Raw genomic sequence first — 18,322 nt, 5'->3', positions numbered from 1 at the left:
CACTGAATATTTTTTATAGAATATACATAGTTGACCAATCTGGAAATTCTGTCTTAGACGTCAATGAATTACAAAAAATAAAGTTTTGGTAGATCTTTCCAATGTCAGCTGTTTTATATAGTTTTCTAATGGATCTGCCTTCAATAAATTTTTACACCCGGTACTCGTTAAGTACAAGGGTATATTGTAGTCGTGTGAATGTATGTAGAATAGAGAAGGAATCATCTAGAATCTAGAAGGAATCAGAAGATACACCCATACCTACAAATATACATATGCCATAAAATTTTCCATCAAAAACGGGCTACAATTTTGAACGCGTGGATCTCAAAGACTATAAGAGATAAAACTATCAGATTTGGAACTTGGACTCCTATGGACTCGTTTGAAGCCAAACTGTTCCAATAGCTAATCTACGCCCACAGATACATATTTAGCTCAATCGGATAATTTTAGAGGAGCTGTAGCGCAAGAGTATTAAACAAAAAGTTTTTATTAAGCAAGACGAACGGACATAAATACATATATTATTATTCTGTATAATTTATTCTACATTCGCAGTTATGTTTACGAACTTAATATATTGACTTAATGCATTTTATAATCTTTTATTTTACTATATGGTATATTTTTTACTTTTATTTCATTGCATACATATGAAGAAAATGAAAATTCCCTGAAAGGGTCTAATCAAGAACATACAAAGAGACTGATATTTAAGTAAAACCCTCTCGGTAGCGACCCACCAATCGACCAATACAGGTTGATAAGAAAGCAGAGTACGAACCGCCTAGTCCAGGAGGTTTATAAATATTTATAAGCGACTGTTGCAGTTGTTATATGCTAATTTGGACCAGAAGTGGCGGCACAGTTACATCTTGAGCATCTGGCAGTGCGGTAAATATAATTTACATGGCTCGGCGGCATTTGCATAGCTAACGACAAAAACTACTCCTCGAGCAGCTTCTCCAGCATCTTCCTATATCCTTGCTGCACGAATACACACACACACTAAGTATACACGTATACATATATCCTAAGTATAACCCCGAGCATTTCCAACACCAGTTTACACAAATTAATGCGAACTCGCACGTGTTAATTCAAGGATGTGCGGCAGTTTTATCCTTTTGCCTGGTATTTGGCATGAATTTACATATTAGAAAAAGTTTATGCTTGGGAAATGTCAGTTTAATATGCGTGAAGTAGTTTCGTCTCGGAGAATGCTTAAGAAAAACGAAAGATAAAACTTTTGAGCAATCTAACTTTCTGTTCCGAACGACCCTCGCAGAATCCAGCCCATCTCCTAGTCGTGGGTGGCATAAATAATTAGGGTTATTCTCTGGTTGGGAATGTGACAAAAATAAGCATTCCTGAAGCGGTCCTTAGTTTCTCGGCTTATAACACATAGTATGGTTCATAATTAAATCATTCAAAATTTAATCTTCTGCGACTAAAAACTTGCATTCCCTTTTGGGTCTTGGTATCATTATAAGGAGTCCCTTAGAAATTGATCTGTTTATTCTGATTCGGAAATTCTCTTCGCACTTCTCTCGGCAAACATGAACTGTATAAGGATTACCAGGTAGGTAACCACTGCTGCAAACATCTGAAAAGATTTAAAAACGTAAAAAATAGTTAAAGTTTTTGAGCTCCCAACTACTTACGCTACTGAGCAAGTGAAGGTTGAGACTGAAGAAGTCCTTGGCGGTGACCACAAATCGCTGATGGAGCGTTTGCAACGAAAACTCACTGACCAGGTCGTTGTATCTCTTGCTGCCCATGGGCTTCACCAACTTGGAGATCAAACAGCCGATCTGGCGACCCTGAAAGATGTATTAATGGCAGTTCAGTCTCAGTGCTGTGATAATCTCACTAGGTTATAGCCCTGTTGGCAGTGCCAGCAAGCAGCGGTAATTTGGAGGTCCACGTTGAAAATGTAGAGTAAGTTTAGAAGGACTGCGTATATTCTTAGGGGAGCCGTTCTCACGTCCACGAAGAGCCAGTAGGCATGGCACACGTACATTGCGAAGAAGTCTATGAATATGATCAGTAGGCTTCCCCCGAAGTTGTTGTTGATCTTTTCGTACAAGTAGTAAAGTTCACTGTAGCGGCGCTTCAGGTCAAGGACTCTGTGGGCCTGCTGGTCTAGGAATTCCGCCTGCTGCTTTACTTGGGGCCAACGGCAAGAAAGCTCTCGGACCAGGGTCTGAAATTGACCTTTGGCCTGCCGGACCTTCATGTTGGACCCCATGACCTCAGATATAAACGAGACGATCTGCAGCTGAAGCGCCAGAAAGCTGGGTTGCATTTTCAAGTGAAAAGACCACACTTGGGCCGAGCTTCTCGCCCCGTTCGCGAAAATCATCAATGTATTTCCTGCAATTGGCAGAACAATAGACAGCACCGTGCAGGCCACTCGCGGGTTCGAGGGCTCTAAAATCTCAACATCGTTGCCTTTTGATATTGGAAACTGGAGTCCACGTATAAAGCTATTGGCCACCATAAAGCAATGCGATGCTGCGAGCAGAAAGGTCAGCATGAAGCGCAGTTGGCAGTCCAGGTTGCAGGCTTGAGCGCCACCAACCCTTTGGAATCCTTGAACAAACAAGAACAGGTACCAGATCATCCAACAGCCAAACCGCAGCCACAGGACCAGCCGAGGACGTCGTAGAGGCCTCAGCGAAAAAGCCACCAGGAGCAGTTTTAAGAGCCTGAGGACAGCACACGAGGCAGCTTGAGTTCTAGTCAGCGGAAACATGACTATTACTCCCAAAATAGTTGAAAGATCGATAGTTGGTATCCAGACCCTCAATGAGGTCTGGCGACTTGAATCCATCATTGTCAGTACTCGTTTTTCGGATTCAAATCAATTATATTTGACAGCCAAAGTGCTTTTAAGTTGTAGTGATAAGTGGTAAGCGGCGTGAAAACATTAGACTTAAATGGGACAATTATTTTGGAATTACTAGTGATTTAGAAGTAAATATTTCATGCTCTCAAGCGTAATTCGCGACCTACATATACGTATATATATGAGACGTATTCATTAATCAATAACGTAAATTTAACTATATATATATACTTTAATAATTTAATAATTTAGTAATAATAGTTTATACTAAGATACTTCTATATACATACATAGAAGCCATTACAAAACACTGTATTTGCATGCTAAATATTGTATAGTGGACAGATAAGTAATTCAAACCGCCATTTAACTGCAAACTTATATCAACTTTGTCTCCACATGAAGTTAGAATTTCTTTATATATTGCTATACCACTCATTAAGAGGGTTATCAAACGGAGAAATATGTACATTAACATTTGATTATGTACCTATTCCGTACAGAAAAAAACAAAGATAAGGAAAAGCTCAAGATCAAGTTCATTGGCTCGTATAAATAAGCTCTATTTAAATCAGTCATCTCAGATCACTCGGTCGTTGTGGAATCAACGAACATGCGCTCGTACTTGTTTTTAGGTATTTTAGTCGGCGTTATGACATTTAATGAGGCTCAACGGACTTGCGAAATGTCGACAATTTGTGGGAACGCGGCATCGATTAGATCCCAAATGATCGCCGTGCGGTAAGTAATTGAAAACAACGTGTCCGAAGCTAAAAATAACATAAATAAGAATTCTAGAGTGGAACAAGAACGACATGGCGAGCTCCTGGAGGACTTGACCCACAAACTAGACACCTGTCTCGCCAGGAGCAGTGTGCAGGCCAAGCTGTACGGCAAAAGCTGTGCAGAGCCCTCGGTATTGGCGCAAAACAGTGAAATCAGCGTTGTCGTGGTGCCAGAATACAGTAAGCACCCCTTCATGGTGGCCTGCGATCCGCTGAGTCACGGGGGCGGCTGGACAATCTTTCTGAGGCGCACGGACGGAAGTGAGGATTTTTTCCGGGACTGGAACGACTACAAGAATGGTTTTGGAAGGCTAGAGGGTGAGTTCTTTTTGGGCCTGGACAAATTGCACGCCATGACCTCTGCGGAGCCCCAGGAGATGCTCGTATTGCTCGAAGACAATGAAGGAGATCGACGCTATCAAGTGTACGACAACTTCAAAATAGGGTCGCAGGATGAGGGGTTTGCCTTGGAGTCGCTGGGTAATAGCTCAGGAAGTGCTGGCGATGCTCTGGCTACGCATCTGGGTCAGAAGTTTACCACAAAGGATCGGGACAATGACAAACATGCTACAGCGAACTGTGCAGTCACGTACAGTAGTGCATGGTGGTATAACGCCTGTCACCATAGGTAATATCTATCGTTTTTACGTAGCCGTTAAAGTACGACTTTTGTTTTCTCAGCAATCTGGCTGGAAACTATGGCGATAACACACATGGAAAGGGTATCAACTGGTATCAATTCAAGGGGCACACCTACTCGCTAAAGCGGGCTCAAATGATGATAAGACCAAGAAGACAGTGCCATTAACTTGCAAATTAAATACAAAATTATAGATTTAATAGTAGGTTAAGATTTAAATCTGGTTGAACACACTTACGATTTTACGTTCCCTCCCTCGCCCACAAATTTCATATTTCTTTAGTCCCAGTAAAGAATTTTAAAATAATGTTGATTACTATACAATTATGAGTATAATTTGGTATAATTTAAAATTCTGTTAGCATTTTGAACGCGGTGATCTCGGAAACTATCCGAGACTATAAAACTATACGATTTGGAACTTGCACTTCTATGGTAACAGCGCAGATAATTTTTGTGTGAAAGTTTTGGCACGCCCACTCCTTACCCCCATTACTGAAAATGTGCTGTAGCACCAGTTTAAGAAAGTTTTTGAAAAAGTTTTAATACCAAACTATTTAAATGGCAACTCTACAATTGGAAATTTAGTCCAATCGAACAATTTAAAGAATAGGGTTTCTCCAAACCAAAGTATGCAATAGCATTTTTTTGCTGAGTTTCCTTTTATTTAAGTTTAAATTTTAGCTAAAAAGTGGGTAGAAAAAATGAATACCATGTATAATATAGTCGGGGAACTCGACTATAGCCTTCCTTTCTTGTTTGACTGTTGGATATATATGTCTCTAGATTCTAGAACAAGATCAAAGAACCTATTATACTATTCCCAATGATTTTGAGATACCTGCTTTCATATAGATAAAAGGACGGACTGCAATGGCTGTATAATTCATCGCATGCCAAACACTTTTTATACCCTTGCAGAGGGTATTATAATTTTGTCCAAAAGTGTGCAACGCAGTGAAGGAGACATCTCCGACCCTATAAAGTATATATATTCTTGATCAGGATCACCTCCTGAGTTGATATGAGCATGTCCGTCTGTCCGTCTGTCTGTCCGTTTCTACGCGAACTAGTCTCTCAGTTTTAAAGCTATCGTCTTGAAACTTTGCACACACCCTTCTTTCCTTTGCACGCAGTATATAAGTCGGAACGGCCGGGATCGGTCGACTATATCCTATAGCTGCCATGTAACTGATTGATCGGAAATGGTATAACTTTGGTGTTTTTAGAGTTAGAGAGCTCTTTTTGGCAAAATAATACGACATGCCAAATTTCATAAGGATCGGCCGACTATATCCTATAGCTGCCATATAACTGAACGATCGGAAATGACCCAACTTTCGTGTTTTTGATGATAGAAAGCTGGCACTTGGTACACATTCTATTTTTGGTCAGTTAATCCAATCTACCAAATTTCATAACGATCGGTTGACTATATCTTATAGCTCACATATAACTGAACGATCGGAAATGGTATTTGGTAGAAATATCAACTTTCGTATTTTTGAAGATAGAAGCTTGCGACTTTTTTTTTTTTTTTTTTTTTTTATTGTAATTAATTGGTTTTATTATGATGTAATCATAAGGATCGGCCAACTATATCCGATGTTTGCGATATATATCCGGTTTTAGGTGCAAGGGTATATCAACTTCGGCTCCGCCCGAAGTTAGCTTTGCTTTCTTGTTTTACTATCACATTCGCAAATACAATAAATCGGGAGAGCAAGAGCTTAGTTAAATTATCTGTCACAAACTTTCTTATGTACAAATATGACTCAACTGCCACTTACGTTTTCCGCCCCAGCATCGCCGTGCCAAAATAAAGTGACGATGGGCGTGCCAAAGTCGATGGCAGTGGCTCCGTTAAAGAACAGGGTTAGGAGGACCTGGCCCTCATACAGGTCCATCAGTATCCAGTAGGCGTTGGTAACGAACTCGAAGCCGGTCACCAGGTGGAGGCCTAACATGCCCCAGCCGTAGCAGTCACTAAAAGCCTCGTAGCATTCGAAGATGCGTTCGTAGGTTATCCGCAAGGTATGGAGTTGACGGCAATCCTGCACTCCGTATGGCTGCCACAAGTCATTGCCCGACGCCAAGGACAGCAGAGCCTGCCTCAGCTGAAGGGAACGCTGATTCAGATCCATAACATACTGCACGAGCTGAACATAGCGAAATCGAAGGAGCCACATTAGCGGCAGGGATATGGTGAACACGGGGGACACCTGGTTCCTCGAATTGATCAGAATCCTTACAAGGTCACAGGAAAACTGACCACCTATCAAGGCGAGGAGGTGTCCGGCCTGACGACATCTGTCGAACATTCCCAGGCGCTGAAGCTGCAGCTCCGACTGGAAGCGCAGGGCCTCCAACTGGCCGTGAGTCGTCTGCTGCAGAACACTTTCCAGGAGCAGCAGCAGTCCCAGCACAGAATTTCCCACAAAGAGCACTGTGCCCACTACGTTTCCGATACTTTCAAAGGCCACCGATTCAAAAGTAAGGGACACTGTTAGTAAAAACGCGATATAGGCAACCCACCCGCAGCGAAGGGCAGCGGAGAGCAGCAGTCGCCAGTGTTGCGAAATCGGTGGCAAGGGCACCAAGCCCATTGCCCAGAAAACTGCAGACAGGATTCGACGGGTTAGGCATTCCAAGTACTTCATTGTGTTTTTGACTCAAACGGACACTGGACGTTTTCATTATGGGGTGGTCTATTTAAATACTCATATTTGGAACATGACTAGAAGTAATTTTGGCAGCGCGGGTATGATTTATTAGGGTGATATTAAATTTTATACCCTTGCAGAGGGTACTATAATTTTGTCCAAAAGTGAAACGCAGTGAAAACGCAGTATTCTTGATTAAAATCACCTCCTGAGTTAATATGAGCATGTCTGTCTGTCTGTTTCTACCCTTCTACGCGAACTAGTCTCTCAGTTTTAAAGCAATCATCTTGAAAGTTGGCCCACATCCGTCTTTCCTTTGCACGCAGTATATAAGTCGGAACGACTATATACTATAGCTGCCATACAACTGATTGATCGGAAATGCTATATTATGATGTTTGTTAGCAATATATTAGAGAGTTCGCATTTTGTATGTATGCTATTTTTGGCCAAATAAAACGAAGTACGTAGACGTACCAAATTTCATAAGGATATTCCGACTATATCTTATATTTGGTATTTGAAGATAGAAGCTTGGGATTTTTTTTATATTTTGTATTGTAATAAATTGGTTATATTATGATATTCTCATAAGTATCGGCCAACTATATCCGATGTCCAACTATATCTATATCCGATGGTTTTAACTGCAAGGGTATATCAACTTCGGCTCCGAACGAAGCTTTTTCCTTTCTTTTTTATCATCCTACTTTTTGAATGACAACCCTTAGTGGAAGGTCCCCAGAACAGGGTGTTTTCAATATATTAACATGACGTACGATTGTAAAAATACAACAAAACAACAAGAACTGTTGAAAAATCGATTTCAAAAATTTTTTAACGTATAAGTTTTCTTTGCTTTTAGCACTGACTTTTTGACAGATTCACCCTATAGTTGATGGATATTTGAAATCTTTGTTATGGGTCAATATTGTAAGCAGAGGTGGTACACCCCTTCCAAATTGGTTCCGAGTTCCACCTCCGAGTGTTATATATTCTATTTTGCCCCTAAATTGATTCTGACACCCATTTCGGGTCCACTAGTTTGTTCTGTAGATACTCTGTAGGAACTCCATTTTAAGAGTTCGTAACACCTCAAAAATCGCTAAAATAAGTCCCAAGTATGTAGCAATTTTTAATAGTGATAGTATTTAATTAATTATCCTTATAGTACCTCTGCACAAAGGCTATTATTATCGCTGATCAAAAACTGGAGGTAAGTGGTGGCATTTATGAAAAGGTAGACAAACATATCAAAGACCAGGTCTCGGTCGCAGATTGATCCCCGATTCCACATAAAATTTCTCATCGGAACTGAGAGCCTCTGGAGCAGAAAGCATTCATTCTAGGATGCAGAAAAAAATTTTAAGTTAGATTTGGAATATTTTGTAAGTCCGATAAGCAGTCCGATAAGCAAATCACCTTGCAACTGATGAGTCCGGAATATCGATTTGAAAACAAGTGATCTTTCTTTGCATAAAATAGTTCCACGAGAAATATCCTCTCGCATAGTTGAGCTTCTAGGAATTTCATTCGATCACTGGCCATTCCCATTAGCAGAATCCCGACTAGGGGATGTAGCAGAGATCCCAGTTTTTTAAGCAGCAACAGCTCCGTTCGCTTCATAAGCGAAAGTTGTGACCAGGAAAACAGACAGTACACCGTGTAGGTGGACTCGTGGGCAGTGTAGTAGACTCCGATGAAAAGCATGGACGATACTTTAAGCCAAGCACGGGATACTTGGAGGTGAATCTGGGCCATCTTGGCGTAGATACTAAAGACACAAATGATTCTTCGTCGACACTCCAGTGTTAGTGATTTCCGAACTTGCTTCAGGGCAACGTAGGTCTCCAGGAAGGCCAGAAGCGAACGGTGCCAGCCCAGTAAGAGCAGCTGATACAGGAAGTAGGCAGTATAGAATATCTCAAAGAGAATCACGTTTAAAGTGTGATATCGGACCAGGACAAAGTGCTTCTCAGTGGGCGTATACTGAGCTGCAATGTGGTGAAATGTCAAAAACACCTTCAACAGGAAAACGACCAGCAGCGAGTCATCCAAGTAAAGTTGTTTGTCGCCGAAGAGTCTCAAGACTAGGCGATGCATTTCCAGAATTCTGTTTGCAGTCGATGTAAAGAAATCACAGTACGTCGAGTTGTGGCTGATGAAGATCAACCGTGCAGTGGACACGAGAGCCATCACCTCCTCGGCCAGCATCTGCATCCACTGGTAGGTGGTGTTGTCGTTGAACTCACTAGAGTCTTCGAAAAAGAAAAAGTACATCATGCCCCCGCACATGAAGATAAAAGGAGCTTCCAGAGTGAGCAACAAGAGCTTGATGAGTACCGCCATGACCACCCATGGCCAGGGCGTATGATATTTTTTGAGCCTTCCACTGGATTGAACGTATCGAACGGAGCCCAGGTCGAGGAAGCAGCACAGGCCATAGATGAACCTCGCATTGGCAAGTATAAAGAACCTGTATAGTCTAGTTCTCAGGTCGTGTTGCGTTGCCGCCATCCTTTCAACTGAATTCAGCCTCTAAACAACAATTATCCTTTCTGTCATTGCGCATACGCAGTGTTGGCACTGAAGTAATTGGGGTAATTAACACGTAAATAAATGAACAAAGTCAATCGATTAATGTAATTGTAAATTAGATAATGGGCTTGTGAATATGTTTTGGTATCAATATGGGATTGTTTCATTAGAAACTGTGCTGGGCTCTGTGAAATTAATTTTTGATGTTTTTGGCCGCCTGGAAATATCTGAATATGTATATTATTTCTCATTGCTCCAAGAGACTCCCATTTTCCAAGAGCAATATGTGAAAAACGATATGTGAAGCGTCGGAACGTTTCAATTTAATTTGACTTTGATCGCCAGCTGACGCCGATGTCAGCCATGAAGACGTGTCCTCCCATCTGTTTGCCAGGATACCTCGCCCGGAATGCGAAAATCAGCAACATTAGAAAGCGAGCATGTCTCATTTTGTTTATGGATTTCCATCAGGACAAGCTGTGATCGAACTGCAAACGAATCCAATAATAATGTTATTTAAAGCGATGATTTTTATGAAAATTGTATTAACAGATGACCGGGTTTTATTGGACTTGCCAATAACACCCCAAAAAAAGGAATTATTATTTTTGTTATTAGACACTTTGGGTTAATGCTATAAAAACTTTAACCGTTTATTGCCCAAAAAACGCTCGTTGCCCTCGTAAAAATTAGTGACGATTCCTATTTATTTTTCTCTGCTGCGAATAGTCTTTAAAATAAAAATACTTATGAGTTTGGCGTGAGGCCAAAGTTTGTATCGCGTTCAAAGATGGCAGTGATGGTTCTCTGTGTTTTATTGCCGAAAAAGTCGAGCAGAAGCCGAGAACTTCATAAATCACAGAAGTTTGTTTTCGGCCATGAAAAGGCTTACGGGGGTTTATCAAAATGAAAATTTATTGGCGACCGGAATTTTAGATTTATGTATTTCCACCCTCTAATTCAAAGAAGTAAGCATTTTATTGACAAAGGACAAGCCAAATGACGAAGGTTTTGAGGGCAAATGTGATATGTGCGGTTTATAAATTCTGTGAGTTGGTCTTTGCTTTTAAATATTTTTTCATAGTCTCACAGTATAATTAAATAATTAACATGGGTTGGTCCATGATACAATTATACAAGGTAGTCTATTCGCCTAACAAATCGTTCGGGTGTTGGTCCCTTAATTTCAGTGCGTGCCTACTTGTCAAACTGAAAGGTTATTTTTTTTTCAAAAATTTAACCATTAAGTGGCCAAGCAAAAAAATGACTTTTTGCCGTTATTGCCACAAGCACGTGCTAGGCGTAAAGTTTGTTTTTATACCCTTGCAGAGGGTATTATAATTTTGTCCAAAAGTGTGCAACGCAGTTAAGGAGACATCTCCGACCCTATAAAGTATATATATTCTTGATCAGGATCACCTCCTGAGTTGGTATGAGCATGTCCGTCTGTCCGTCGGTCCGTCTGTCTGTCTGTTTCTACGCGAACTAGTCTCTCAATTTTAAAGCTATCAACTTGAAACTTTGCACACACCCTTTTTTCCTTTGCATGCAGTATATAAGTCGGAACGACCGGAATCGGCCGACTATATCCTATAGCTGCCATATAACTGATTTATCGGAAATGGTATAACTTCGGTGTTTTTAGAGTTAGAGAGTTCAAGAGAGATTTTACACAAGCTCTATTTTTGGCAAAATAATACGACATGCTACATTTCGTAAGGATCAGCCGACTATATCCTATAGGTGCCATATAACTGAACGATCGGAAATGACCCAACTTTCGTGTTTTTGAAGATAGAAAGCTGGAACTTGGTACAGATTATATTTTTGGTTAGTTGATCCAACCTACCAAATTTCATAAGCATCGGCCAACTATATCCGATGTTTGCGATATATATCCGGTTTTAGCTGCAAGGGTATATAAACTTCGGCTTCGCCCGAAGTTAGCTTTCCTTTCTTTTTTTTTAGTTTTTTTAAACTAAAAATTTAAAACAGACATTGTTAAACGCCGATATTAGTGTAAACATAAAAAAATTTTTTAAAGATACGTATACCTTTAGAATTAAGAACTTAAACAAGAGAATGGCTGTCCAAAAACAAAAACAAAGAATTATGTCAAATTCAAAACTAATTTAAATAAAATTTTAAACACTACAACTCTTTTCCTAACTAAGAAAAATTTGTAGGCCCATGCCCCGTGTGCGGGTTAATCGAAGCACTGTATAGCCGTTTCACTCACACTATTCAACGCTTACTATGTTTAGATTAAAATAAGGGACTTTAATTCTACGAATGGACTACCTCGTATAATTGTATCATGGGTTGGTCGAACTTACTACATAACATTGTGCGCAGTAGTTTTATTTTTTAAAGCAAATACTCGGATTAATTTTCATTTAAATTCCAGTTTGTTAAGTATGCAGAAAGTCCTTTGGCATCGTGCAGAGTGTGTACGAGTGGCTGCCACCAGTTAACGAACCAGCTTGCCACTTTGAGTAGTTATTAAAAATGCAAAAGTCCATTTGCGACACCTTTCGAGTGTAAAATCTTTGCGGTCAACCGCACCAGGAAAAACCCGGACTGGCAAGATTCCTGGGGACACTGTTTGCACTCTTATTAAATTCCCATGAGGTAGGGGTGGGGGTTGGGAGACCACTTTCCGAATTCAATTCGGTATCTCCTCTTATGCAATTTATGTTCCCTTGAAAATTGCAAAGTCTTCTAATCTTCAAAGGCAACCGCAACTCTTTTTGTTAGCTGGCGAGTGGATAATTTTTGGCTTTGAAGCCAAAGTCCCTCGGCTAAAATGCATAATTCATAAAACACAATGCTCCTTTATTTGCCAGACTTCTTTATCCTGTATATCTTCTTCCTTAAACTTTGATGGTTCAACTTTTTAATCGGATTCCCCTGCTCTACCCTGCTCGATTGCCACCGAATCGGATTTGGTTTCGACATCGTATCGGTAGTTCTCCCATCCTAATTCACTCGTCGGATGCTCCGAAATTTTTGAGGCGAATGCGCTTTAGGGCAACAAAGTTTGCCTACCTCAACTGAAAATAGATAAATTGCGTATGATTTTGCTTTTCCTTCGGCATTTCTTATACCCCTGGCTCATGTAAGTTATAATATGAACTTTGTAAAACTCGGGCGATTCTGACCAATTTATAATGTAAAACATTGGAGCACTTAATGGACAAAGTTTGGATTGTACCTTGTCAAAAAATAAAATGTCTATTAGAGCTCGTAAAAAAAGGATAGTTTTAGAAATTAAACTAATGAAAAAGTTATAGGAGGATCTCGAACCTTCATTTTTAGTCAATATATTTTAGAGAGGAGCTATACAAATTAAAATATATAAATAGTTTGAAGCGGCTTCTTTCGATTCTTCGTTCTATCACTTCCGATTTTGGGACCTTGACTCTTAAGTTGAGAGAAAAAAGTAATTTTATAAATGCGAAATACTCGGTTTCCCGTAATATTTTTCAACAAAAAGAGCAAAAGAGTTAGTTGAAATGTCGTCGCCACTTGGGTAGGTGCTGTGGCACGTCGGAAACGTATTTAAGGCGGCAACTTGTTCCGCATAATGTGACATTTTCCGAGGAAAGTTGTGGCAAGTGTGCGAAAATGTTTCGTTATTTATGTATGCGCCTGTTGCAGTTGCAACTTCCTTGGCCATTTTGTTTCTTGCCATGCCTTTTTGGGCCAGGAGCTCTTTCCGAGCTCAGTGTCATCCCGGGGCCTAGGCCCTCCAGCATTGACTACCGTTCTGGTGTTGCCAGTGGTTAGTTGGAGTGGAGTGTCACTGGTTGTTTGGTGGTCGCTCGGCAGCTGGCGAGCGAATAAATCACGTATATAAACAAGTTGCCTAACTTTGAAGGGGAGTGTAAACAGGACACGTGCACAACTTTGGTTTATGACAAATGTTTTCTAGCAAAACTAAGTGAAAACGCTATCGAATCCCAGACCCTAAGACCGTGTTGTTCCCCAACTCAACCCAGCTCCTGTAAATGTGCACTTTTACTCAGAAACAAATTTCAACAAAAAATCATATCAAAACAAATTTTTAAGCCACTATCCTTAGAAAAAAAAAACACTTGCGTCAGGAGTAAAGCAGCAGCCCCTCCTTGTCCTCTTCAAGCCTCCGCTCCCAGAGTAGCTTGTATGAGATGTCGCCCACCATCCCACCTTGGCGCTCTGCCGACGTCGCATACCCGTTCATGAACCTGGCCAGGATCGGCAAGAACGCAGCTATGGCGGCGGTAGTCTCACTCCGACCGGAAGAGTGAAGGGCCAGGACGTATCCGGTGGGGAACACTGCGAACCGGACGCCGTCATCGTCAAGGGTGTAGGTAATGAAGGGGCGCTTGGCGTGGTTGTCTGTGACCTTGTCCGAGTACAGCTGTTTAAGCCGCTGAAGATCGATCTTGAAGGGCATCATGAAGGAAGCGTTTACGATGTTTTTGCTGAAGCTCTTAATATCCGCCTTATAGTCAAGCTCCTGGACAACCCGCACAACCTTGAACAGGGCGTTCCGGGCAGAGGCCGCGGTCAGGGCAGTAGACACCATCTTTCCACATGAAAATATCTTAACATTGGCGCTGGGATTTCGCATCCTAATGGCCACGGAGGGGTGGATCACGGGATCGTAGCGAGCGTCGGGCAGGAGGATGCACAGCTCGAACATGTTGAAGCGACAGCTCACGTCCATTACACAGGTGAAGGGCTTGTAGAGCAGTTCAAGGTGTTTTTCGACCTCTGCCAACTTGCTCAGGTTTTCGAAGGCGTTTTCGAAATCGATCTCAAAGTCAGGAACCTCCGGGTCGCCTTTTTGCGAAGCCTCATCCCAGTTGAAGTCAGGGGGCATGTGCCCATAAAGACGGGCCACTTTGTCCTCGCATGAGTTCCCCTTGCGCTCCTCCGGCTTCAAGTCCATGCTCTCGGTTTTGGTCGGATTCTCGGAGTCGCTCAGGCTTAGGCCTCTCACCATGGTAAAGAGCTCCGAGACATTTAAGTTGGGCTTCTTGGACTTGCGGCCTTCATCTCTGGTCGAATTACATAAATAAAATTTTGTATTGGCCAGTTAGAACTTACTCATCGTCGTCCTGCGGGCTAAGGGAGGCAAATCTATCCACTAGCGAGTCCATTGAAGCCAAAAACCGACAATTTCCGACTGGATATTATTTTTTGTTTTAATTTTTTGTTTGTCATGTATTTGACAGTTTGACAGTAAACAATGACTGTGAATGAAAAAGTTTGATGTCAAACGCATAACAACCATCCGCTTAACAAAAGCGTTTCATTAAACGCTTCGATTTCTTATAATATTTCCCGATCGAGGGATGCTTTTAAGTTTTTTAGCCTATTAATAAGCCGAGTAATGCGCCAATAAATAATGCAAATGTATCACTCCGATGGCGGCTACAATACGGTAATCCAATCCCTGTAATCCAAGTGAGTAATTGCTAGCACATCTGATGCCCCTTACTGAGACAGTAAAACCTACATAGATGCATAGATCTTGTTTGCGGGACAAGCATGTGATAAACTATAACAAATGGCCAGAGCGAGGGTGCCGGACAGGCAAAAATAAAAAAAATAATAGTGGCCATTTCAATCAACTTATGCGCTTGTCAAGCTTATATTTACACATAGTTGACCATATTTTATGTCGATTCCGGTTATGAAATTTACAGAGCTGTCGCAAAGAGTTCGGCGACATTTTAGTAAATATTGAAATTTAATCAAGCAAAGTGCTGTGAACACACCCACACACATACTCGCCTTACAAAAGGAGACAGAGGACGGTGTATACAAACACGGGGGAGAGGATATGCAGGATGGCAAGGATATGAACACGTCCACCCTCAGACACCTGTCACCGTCGTTTCTCGACACCATCCCCTGCCAAAGGGCCCTTCCCCCAGCCGCGTATCCTCTGCCAGGCAGGATGATGGTCGGCGAGAGTGCTGTGCATCCCACACAATGCATGTGGTGCCACACACACACGGGCAGCGTGTGTGTGTTTGTCGAAGTCAACAATCAATTGAATCGATTTCATTTTACAAATTGCGTTGAATTTTGTGGTGCAGCAACCACCAGCTGCAATTGACGGCGGAGCCGGCGGCAACAATAACGAGTCCTGGATGGCTTACTTTATATATGAGCGGAGGGTGGACCCTCAACTAAAATAGATCCCTATAAAGAAATTATCCTTGGTTACACGGCAAATATCTGCGTGCCTTAGTTTTTAACCACCGGTAAGGTTTTTGTGCAAACCAAGTTCACTCTAATATACAAACTTCCACACTCCTGCAGCTTGGACTGCCCGCAGGATGTATGCACATACATGGGGCGACTGTCACTTATGGACTGATTTTGATAGTCAATTGCTACACGCAACAGCTTCTAATTGGAAGTGAGCTTCAACCCGGCTCGAGGGATGACTAAAGATGCACAGCCGACAAATACATAGGTTGAATAGAGAGTATCGATTGGGCTTCCCTGCTGGAGCAAAAATATTTTTTGGTGAAACATGGTCCTTTAAGTGGGCGCATTAAAGCCTAAGCACTTCAATCTGTTAAAAACTCATTTCAATCCATTTTTACCAAAAAGTCAACTTTGCGTATTTTTGAAGTTAGAAGCTTGTAACTTTTTCCCCACATTTTTTTAAAGTTGATTTTATTTCCTTAAATTTTTTTTTGTTTAAGGGGACCCCCCCCATTCTCGGTTTTAAAAAATCGATTTTTTTTTTTTATTTTAATTCGAACTTGTAACTATTCAAGAATGTTCCCTGAAAATTTCAAGTAAAAATTTCAAAAACTCTTGAAGATATAGCCGATTTATGGTGGAAGCCTCAGGCGACGGCGAGAGCCGTCTCAAAACTTTAAACGCGTTTTTCTCGAAACAGTGTTTTTACGACTGGCGCATGAGGTTACTCAAAAACTGTTAATCCAATCGGTTCCAAATTTTAACACGTTATTCTACACATATATAGCTCTCGTATGAACTAGGATAAATCAAATCGGTGAAGATCTTCTTTACTTTTCAACTCGATTTGTGGCTGAAAAAAAAGAAAATTTTCAAAAAAAAATTTCAAAGGTCTGCCATTTTGTTAATTTTTGAGCGAAGTTAATAATCCTAGTTCATACGAGAGCCAAACATGTACTTTTTCTAATCCCGTTGGAATTTTTGGATTCAGATGTTCCAGTGAGCGGAAATCACATGCGCCGCCGAAAAGAAGGGCTTTTCTTTGATCACAAAAAACAACAACAAAAACAAAACAAAAAAAAATTCTGTGAAATGATTTTCTTCCTTTTTGTGTCTTAATATATGTAAGCACAGTTACAACCCTAAAAAATAATTTATGTTCATTTGCCAGCCCATTGAAAATCGTCAAAATTTAAAATCGAGAATGGGGGGGGTCCCCTTAAATTGATTTTATAAAACCAACCAATATACAATATATTCGAGGCTTATCAAATAATAACTACAAAAGTATATAATTTCTTTTTTTTTAATATAATTACGAAGCTGACTTGCTTATCTTAATTAATTTTGAATCATTATCAATTACCAACATATTTGATAAAATTTTTTAATGCGTTAAAAATTTCATTAGATTTACCTAACTGTGTTTTTTCACTGAAACTTATAAGTCAGATACAAAATCTGATAGTGATAATTCTCATAAGGATCGGCTAACTTACTTCATGAGATACATGTTTTATTTAAAACCGAATACAAGGCAGTCCAAAATGATACGAGTTTTCGTTAAGTGTTACTTCCAAAAGCCGAAAACCCATTTGTCATACACAAAATTGCAATTTAGAGTCTCGGCCACATAATGCCTGTGCTTAAATCGATTATAGACCATTACAGGCGACGCCTACGCAGTTCGCAATTAATATGCTTTTTGGATTGCTATTGCCACGACCGTTTCTATTGGCATTAGGATCAAGGATCTGGGTTGGGGACTGGAACTGAGGGTGGAGGATTTGGGAATAGAAATGGCCTGCATCTGCAATTTTGTGTTGCTGTAATTAAAAGTTGTGGCGCCGCCAACTGTGACCAGAATAAGGGTTAAACCGGAGTGGAGGGGCGGTCCGGGTGGCACACCTCCCTCCGCCGCGGCTGCCCACTCATTCTAATTCGAGTTGAAGTGGCGTTTTTGTGTTGGGCAAGTAATTAGAACATAAAGTGGAATCGAAGCTACGGCCAAGCCAAATTACATTTCCCAGCGCCAGATCAGCGGCGGTTTCAGTTCAGTTTTGTTCAGTCCCGCCGATGAACAATCGGAGATAAGTGCAGGCAGGCATGAAATATAGCAAATAAAGCTTTGGTGGTTGGGTGGTTCAGAGGGTCGGTGGCTTGGTGGTTCGGCGGTGCACTCAAATAAAATTTCGCCGGCACGCAATGTTTTCATTTAGCTAATAGTCATTAGGCAAGTAACGAGTAACAATTCGAATAATTACAATTTCTTTTGCAACTGGGAATTGCCTGGCAGGGGAAAAGGATTTAGGGCCGGAGTGAGGTGGGCTTTTGTGATTCAATAGTTCATTCTTTTTTTTTTTGGAAAATTAATGTACATGTTTTAATCATTTTCATCATTTTAAAGTATATTTTATAGTGAATTTTAGAATTTAGATATTATTACACGAACATTAATAGTCTGTTTAAGTTTAAGTCTGCATGGAACCTTAAGTTGTAGTCAAATTAAGGCGGCCTCGTAAAATGAATCTATTATATGATTCATGTTTTGCTTTCCAAATCACGCAGGCTTGATTGCAATCTTAAACACTATTTTTACTGTATGGCCAGTTAATTACAAGCTATTTTGGCA

General features: G+C 40.8%; 3 protein-coding genes and 2 long non-coding RNA genes across 6 annotated transcripts; 3 read left to right on the top strand and 2 right to left on the bottom strand.

The window, feature by feature from the left end:
• Positions 1-1,184: 1,184 nt before the first annotated feature.
• Positions 1,185-7,043, bottom strand: Gr23a (Gustatory receptor 23a). 2 transcript variants are annotated; one of them, XM_017243921.3, is made up of 3 exons: positions 6,070-7,043; positions 1,668-1,826; positions 1,185-1,609 (listed from the first exon to the last, which is right to left on the bottom strand). In XM_017243921.3, exons 1-3 carry the CDS (start codon positions 6,937-6,939, stop codon positions 1,520-1,522), a joined length of 1,119 nt encoding a protein of 372 aa, XP_017099410.2. In that variant the 5' UTR covers positions 6,940-7,043; the 3' UTR covers positions 1,185-1,519. The 2 variants fall into 2 exon arrangements, with proteins under 2 accessions (XP_017099410.2, XP_017099409.2); XM_017243920.3 differs by lacking the exon at positions 6,070-7,043 and adding an exon at positions 1,877-2,761.
• On the top strand, positions 3,444-4,586 carry LOC108127084 (microfibril-associated glycoprotein 4-like). The gene is made up of 3 exons (XM_017243922.3): positions 3,444-3,595; positions 3,653-4,267; positions 4,321-4,586. Exons 1-3 carry the CDS (start codon positions 3,468-3,470, stop codon positions 4,445-4,447), a joined length of 870 nt encoding a protein of 289 aa, XP_017099411.2. The 5' UTR covers positions 3,444-3,467; the 3' UTR covers positions 4,448-4,586.
• Positions 6,692-9,536, top strand: LOC138925859 (uncharacterized). Its single transcript, XR_011442101.1, has 3 exons — positions 6,692-6,772; positions 7,808-8,063; positions 8,114-9,536. It is a non-coding gene; the product is annotated as an uncharacterized lncRNA (long non-coding RNA).
• Positions 9,537-13,482: 3,946 nt separating this feature from the next.
• On the bottom strand, positions 13,483-14,735 carry Trf4 (TBP-related factor 4). Its single transcript, XM_017243935.3, has 2 exons — positions 14,575-14,735; positions 13,483-14,525 (listed from the first exon to the last, which is right to left on the bottom strand). The coding sequence occupies exons 1-2, from the start codon at positions 14,625-14,627 to the stop codon at positions 13,583-13,585; spliced, it is 996 nt and encodes a 331-aa protein (XP_017099424.1). The 5' UTR covers positions 14,628-14,735; the 3' UTR covers positions 13,483-13,582.
• Positions 14,736-14,794: 59 nt separating this feature from the next.
• LOC138925910 (uncharacterized) lies at positions 14,795-16,133 on the top strand. Its single transcript, XR_011442145.1, has 3 exons — positions 14,795-14,934; positions 14,991-15,740; positions 15,799-16,133. It is a non-coding gene; the product is annotated as an uncharacterized lncRNA (long non-coding RNA).
• The last annotated feature ends 2,189 nt before the right edge of the window (positions 16,134-18,322 follow it).

This window comes from Drosophila bipectinata, chromosome 2L (assembly GCF_030179905.1).
Source record: "Drosophila bipectinata strain 14024-0381.07 chromosome 2L, DbipHiC1v2, whole genome shotgun sequence".
NCBI classification, from domain to species: Eukaryota; Metazoa; Arthropoda; class Insecta; order Diptera; family Drosophilidae; genus Drosophila; species Drosophila bipectinata.
This window is presented reverse-complemented; position numbering and strand designations above follow the sequence as displayed.

Bases quoted from the DNA above. Each gene is read 5' to 3' on its own strand.
- Trf4 (XM_017243935.3), bottom strand. From the start codon at position 14,627: ATGGACTCGCTAGTGGATAGATTTGCCTCCCTTAGCCCGCAGGACGAC. The intron at 14,526-14,574 runs GTAAGTTCTAAC...TAATTCGACCAG, and splicing joins AGCCCGCAGGACGACGATGA to AGATGAAGGCCGCAAGTCCA.
- Gr23a (XM_017243920.3), bottom strand. From the start codon at position 2,761: ATGTTTCCGCTGACTAGAACTCAAGCTGCCTCGTGTGCTGTCCTCAGG. The intron at 1,827-1,876 runs GTGAGATTATCA...TACATCTTTCAG, and splicing joins GCCAACAGGGCTATAACCTA to GGTCGCCAGATCGGCTGTTT. The intron at 1,610-1,667 runs GTAAGTAGTTGG...AAATCTTTTCAG, and splicing joins ACCTTCACTTGCTCAGTAGC to ATGTTTGCAGCAGTGGTTAC.
- LOC108127084 (XM_017243922.3), top strand. From the start codon at position 3,468: ATGCGCTCGTACTTGTTTTTAGGTATTTTAGTCGGCGTTATGACATTT. The intron at 3,596-3,652 runs GTAAGTAATTGA...TAAGAATTCTAG, and splicing joins TCCCAAATGATCGCCGTGCG to AGTGGAACAAGAACGACATG. The intron at 4,268-4,320 runs GTAATATCTATC...TTGTTTTCTCAG, and splicing joins TATAACGCCTGTCACCATAG to CAATCTGGCTGGAAACTATG.